We start from the raw sequence: 5,907 nt of genomic DNA, 5'->3' as shown, positions 1-5,907 counted from the left end.
GGTGGCCATTGGTAGGATATGTTGCTCCTGATGTCCGTACTCTCTACATTCAGTCTTCACTGTTCATTTTCCAGCAGTCAGGTTCCACTTCCCCTATGTGAGTGTGGCCTTGTTCGTCTTCCTCTTGGCTCTGTTGGTTTGCTTCATCCTTTTATTCAAGAAACCCACCAATCAGAATGTTAATGGAGGTGAGACAGAACGGTTCAAAGGGTCAGTTTGTCCAGCTAATGTCAATCAAACAATGACATGTCCTTCCAGCCAGCAAAAAGGACTTTTAAGAGACAGATATCTCAAAACTTCAGCACATAAACCTGAAACTGTAAAATATTGTGCACCTTTTTGTTCAAAGTATTTACAGTAAGTCTGTAAATCACTGAAAATATCAACAATTCATGGCTTTAAAACATTTAAGAATGGTTTATTGTTGACAAACGTGTGAATTCCCCAGATCCGCATTTTCAACTGGTTTTCTCTGCTTGTCTCTACATGATATACATTTATATTACTTTTAATAAAACATGCTCAGTGTTCACAGATGAAGAGACAGACTCCAGAGGGTTTACAAGTCAAAACACTTCAAAATTCAATTAAATCAGATTTTACAGCTCAGTGATAGAAGTGGTTAAGATGGAGGTTTTTTGTCAGTGACTGGCAGCTGATCTGGTTTTTGGGAGATTTGTGGCGTAACTGTGACGAGACGCCTTCAGACTTCACTATAATTCTGAGAATTTCTCAGAAACACTTTTTGTTTTGCGTCCTCCTCCGTCACAGACAGTTTGTCATGGAGACACTCTGTCACGGTTAGTTGAGTTTTCCCTTTCAGTGACAAACAAGCTGCAACAAGAGCTCCATCAGCACCCATTAAGCCCTCTTTGTATTAGTGTTGGGAGCAGTTAGTTAATGCACTGTAGTTCTGTTTTCTTACACAAAAAGAAATGGAAACAAGTAGTGAAAGGAGTCAAACAGCTGAAGTTTGTAGCCATATGTGCGCCCCCGTGTGGGTGTAATGATCATTACACACCAGGAAATAAAACTGTTAGTGAATAAAAAAATAAGAAACAACTAGTTTTAGATCCTTAAACCAGAGGAAAGGCCATATTGTTACATATATTAAAAGGGTCAACATGCGCACAGATCAATGCGCATTAAAGGATAAAGCTGATGTTTTTTTATATTTTTCTTATTATTAATAAATCTCATTAAAAGACCAAAACCAACAATGTGTTAGTCCGTCTCTTAATACTTTCTTAATTCCCCGCCCCTGTCTGTGGTACTAAAAATAGTTTGGGAACTATTTTCAGTTGCGGACTAATACACATTCGCTGATCTAGTGAGCATTTCAGGCAGTTGCTTGAAAATGTATTGAAGCAATTATTTGATTATTAAAATAGTTGCTGATTCATCTTCTGTCAATCAACTAATTGTTGCAGCTCTACATGAAACAAAATGTCATATTTCCATCACGTTTTCCATCGTTTAAGCTTTGACTGCCGCTCTTTTAATGATTAATCATCTCGTTGTGTCCTCTCCTTCTGCAAATGGTTTAATGGCTTTTGACAATTTTCTGGAAATTCATATAAATTTGAATGGGAATCTGTTTCTGTTTACACAAATATGTCAAAAACAGTTTTATCATCTTATAAAAAACCTTGAAAATCTGCACAGTAGCTGCAGTATCATTTTAGTTTATATTTCCTCACACAAAAAGTGACGAGGATTCAACTGTCAGTCGGACTTTCAGCTGAGTTCAGTAACTGCTGAGCTCAGCAGGCTGATTGGTGATCAATATTTGTCAGTGAGAGGTGATCAGATCATGCCGGCTCATTAGCTCAGTTTGTTTTACTAAGTGCTGTAAAGTGTTTGAGGCGGAGAGGCAGTCAATCAGAAGTAAAGTGTGTCACCTAATGTCTGCTGACACACACACACACACACACACACACACACACACAGACACATACACACAGAGCAAGGAGCTTGTCCAGGTGGAGGTGATGGAGTATAAAGGGAGAGGAGGCCCTCTGCTCTGCCTCACACATCCAGCTCTCAGCAACTGCTCCTCCTCTTCATCACAGAGTCTCCTCATCCATCTCTCCCTTCTCCTCCAACTCTCCAGGTGAGCAACTTCTCCTCTTTCTACAACTCCACATCCTCCTCTTCCTCTGACTTTACAGGTGAGCCACTCTCTCTCCTTCTATATCTACTCCTCCATCACCTCCTCCAACTCTACAGGTGAGATGTTCACCTCCTCTTCCTCCATTACTCATCTATCTTCACCTCTTTCTCCTCCTCTCCTGTATCAATATCTCTTCTGATGACTCTACAGGTGGGTTGTTCTCCACTATCCTTCACCATGCTTTTGATCAATCACCTCCTCGTCCAACTTTACAGATGAGCTATTTCTCCTCTTTCTCCACTACTCCTCTTTCTGCACCTTCATCTCCTCCACTTCTCCTCATTCTCCTGTATTTGCATCTCGTTGCTTTTCCTTCTCCTCAACTTTTCTATCCATCACCTCCTTGCTTGACTCTAATTAAACTGTTCTCCTCCTCTTCCTCTGTTACTCCTCTATCTACACCTCCGTCTCCTCCTCTTCCTCTACAAGTGAGGTTTTCCTCCACTGCTCTTCCATCTCCTCCTCTCTCTACAGCTCCACACCCTCCTCTTCCTCCAGCTTTACAGGTGAGCTGCTCTCCTCCTTTTACTCCTCTACCTACACCTTCATCTCCTCCTTTCACTCCAAAGATTTGTTCTCCTCCTTTTACTCCACTACTTCTCTATCTTCACCTCCATATTCTCCTCTTCCTTCTCCATCTCCATCAGCTCCATAGATGAGCCTCTCATCCTTTTACTCCTGTTTAATCCTCCTTTTTGTTCCTTTCTTCCTTTCTCACTCCATTTTACTTCTCTCCTTCTCATCCTCGATATTGTCTCATTTTTTCTTCCTCTTCTCCTTTTTTTCCTGCACATGAATGTTATTTATCAATTTACATTCATTTTTTTTTTTATCATTTATCATTCTTATACACATTTTTTACTTGAACATTACACTCAGGTACATTATTCCAACTATTTCTTATATTTATTTTTGTCTTTTCATCATATTTAGTGTTCAAATTCAGTTTTTTTTACACTCTTATTTTGTTATGTGTTATCACTGATAATTATCAACAGCACTGTTTTTAATTAATTTACTTTTCCCCTCAAATCCTCTACATGACATTGATCATGACATCACTAGCAGTTTTTAGTTGTACTGTCTAAAAATATAAAACATATTTGTGTGTTCAGGTCTCCTGCAGCATGGCAGCACTGTGGCTCCAGTCTGTCTCTCTGCTGGTCTTAATGATGGTATTGTGGCCGGGCTCCCAGGCTGTCGCCCCCCCGCAGCACCTGTGCGGCTCTCACCTAGTCGACGCCCTCTACCTGGTCTGCGGGGACAGAGGCTTCTTCTACAACCCCAAGAGAGACGTCGACCCCCTGCTGGGTGAGACCAACACCGAAAAACCCCACACAGCAAATCACTACACAAAAACAAAGAGGCCAACTGAGACTATGTCTACATTTTAAAACACAGATTTCATCCTGCCCATAGAGAAACACCTGAACTAATCCTTTAAGTTGATGAGTGATCACAGAGAAAGATTACATACATATTACATGTTATGTTACATGTTACATATGAAGCGAGAGATACATGAATAATTAACACAGGGTAGCGCTTGGAGATATGGCCAAGAAATCTTTTTTCAAGCTTGGGGTCCATTTTTGCAAAATGCCGGAGTGAAACATCATAATTTTTTGGACAACTGTGCAAGAATAATAAAAGAGCTGCACCACCTGCAAGACTGTTATCGTTATATATGAAACACAGGTTATCCCACAGCTACTGACCTCAGTACCAGATGCTTCAACTAAGTAGAGCACATGTAGTTTAATAATCAGTTTCAGCACAGAGCAGAAAGGTCCACTCACTAATTGATCTGTCGCTGTTTGTGTTTCCTTACAAAAAATCAGTCTGATATGTGCAGACTGCTGCTAGCTAGCGTTAGCTACCTGGCAGGTAGAGACAAACTGAACAAGTAGAATCTGGAATCTGTTCAGTTTCTGTTAACCAGAGATGATAACTCATCAACAAACACAAACTGAGAGCACAGATCAGTGTGCAGAGTCATTTTCGGTCTGTCCTTCCCGTGGATGTGACAGACAAATCCACTGATTCATATCCAGAGACACCTGGAGTCACTACAGTCCTGTAACCTGCAGCAGGTGAACATGTAGTGAAACTGATCACGTCACAGTTTACAGGATTGTTGTGACTCAAAGCTGCTAATGTAGCAACTAGCATCTGTTACTTTTTGACTAAACCTTTTTGTGCATATTGTAATAACTCGATTTTCACAATTTAGACATTTTATACATCATGCTAAAACAAAAATTTGAATTAATCAAATTAATTTGATATATATCGCCCAGCCTTGAGACAGGGACACTGGATTAAAACTTGGAAACTGTATTTTTCATTTCATTGTGTTTTTAAACTCTCTGAACATGAATCCAAAGGTCATGCAACCTCACTCCGAGCTGTGTGTAGAGCCTGATAATCTTTATATCAGGATGATGACTTCTCCCTGAGCGTCTCTGTGTTCGTCCAATCAGGTTTCCTCCCTCCAAAGGCGGGCGGAGCTGCGGTGGGTGGTGAGAACGAGGTGGCCGAGTTCGCCTTCAAGGACCAGATGGAAATGATGGTGAAGCGAGGCATCGTGGAACAGTGCTGCCACAAGCCCTGCAACATCTTCGACCTGCAGAACTACTGCAACTGAACCGCCTGGCTTAGCCTAGCTTAGCTTCTCGGCTAACTTAGCCTGAACCCACGCACCAAACCCCCCTCCACCACCCTATCCCCACCTTCGCCATCATCAGAAGAGTGGCAGTGCTGTCCACTCTCTGAAAACTGCTGTCAAATGAAGCGCTGAGAAAGAAATGAAATTATTTTTCCTAGAAAATAAAGTTTTGTGAATTGAGAAACTATCAGACATGTTTCTTGGTGTGGAGACTTTTTTTTTTATTTCTCTCTTTATTGTCATAAGTTTAGAGCTGCAACCAATGATTATTCACAATTAATCATGTTGTCGATTAAATGTCAGAAAGAAATGAAAAGGATCAGTTATGATTTTTCAGAGTCCAAGCAGACGTCTTCAAATTGCTTCTTTTTTTTTTTTTTGTTCGACCAACCTTCAACACTTAACATATTTTCAGTTAACTATCATACATGACAAAGAAAAGAAGCAAATTCTCCCATTTGAGCTGCTAGAAGTTGAGAATTCAATTAATTTGCTGACAATCATTTAAACAATTAATAGGCTAATTGTCTCAGCTCAAGTCAAAATAAATGCATTTATATATTCTTTGTGAACCAAATTTAAAGCTTTGAAAACTTGGTTTTATATCTTACAACTGTGGGTTTTTGTTTTGTTTTGTTTTGTTTAAAAAAAAAATCAAAATGTCCAGCATTTCATTCAAAGCAAATTTTAAATGGATGCTAAAAGTAAAGCAAACAGTTTCTACACATTTTCAAAAATATATTGATTATTTATAGTGATAATTGCGTAAATTCCCTATCAATTCAAAGAAGTTTCACACATAAGGTACATTTATAAAATGAATTTATAATACATACATTTTTTTTTCTTTTTTAAATAAAGATGTACACATAGTCATGAAATAAATGTTTACTTGTTTGTGTCTGTGCCAATTTTACAAATCCACAGGATTCATGAATGTCATTTTTATATTTCTATAGATGCAAAAATTACGTCTTTTTTAATAAAGACTTAATCACAACTAATTTCTATGTCATCACAACCAAGTGTAAAATGGATGGTAAAAGGAAACATAAAATAGAAAAAA

At 39.0% G+C, this 5,907-nt stretch overlaps 1 protein-coding gene across 1 annotated transcript; it reads left to right on the top strand.

Moving 5' to 3' along the window:
* The first annotated feature begins 1,564 nt into the window (after window positions 1-1,564).
* LOC137195041 (insulin) lies at window positions 1,565-5,468 on the top strand. The gene is made up of 3 exons (XM_067607115.1): window positions 1,565-2,113; window positions 3,289-3,484; window positions 4,657-5,468. The coding sequence occupies exons 2-3, from the start codon at window positions 3,301-3,303 to the stop codon at window positions 4,818-4,820; spliced, it is 348 nt and encodes a 115-aa protein (XP_067463216.1). The 5' UTR covers window positions 1,565-2,113; window positions 3,289-3,300; the 3' UTR covers window positions 4,821-5,468.
* The last annotated feature ends 439 nt before the right edge of the window (window positions 5,469-5,907 follow it).

This window comes from Thunnus thynnus, chromosome 13 (assembly GCF_963924715.1).
Source record: "Thunnus thynnus chromosome 13, fThuThy2.1, whole genome shotgun sequence".
NCBI lineage: Eukaryota > Metazoa > Chordata > Actinopteri > Scombriformes > Scombridae > Thunnus > Thunnus thynnus.
Note: the sequence above shows the minus strand (reverse complement) of the source record. Positions and strands in the feature narration are given on the sequence as shown.

Coding starts and splice junctions, on each gene's coding strand:
- LOC137195041 (XM_067607115.1), top strand. CDS start 3,301: ATGGCAGCACTGTGGCTCCAGTCTGTCTCTCTGCTGGTCTTAATGATG. Junction 3,485..4,656: donor AGACGTCGACCCCCTGCTGG/GTGAGACCAACA, acceptor TCGTCCAATCAG/GTTTCCTCCCTCCAAAGGCG.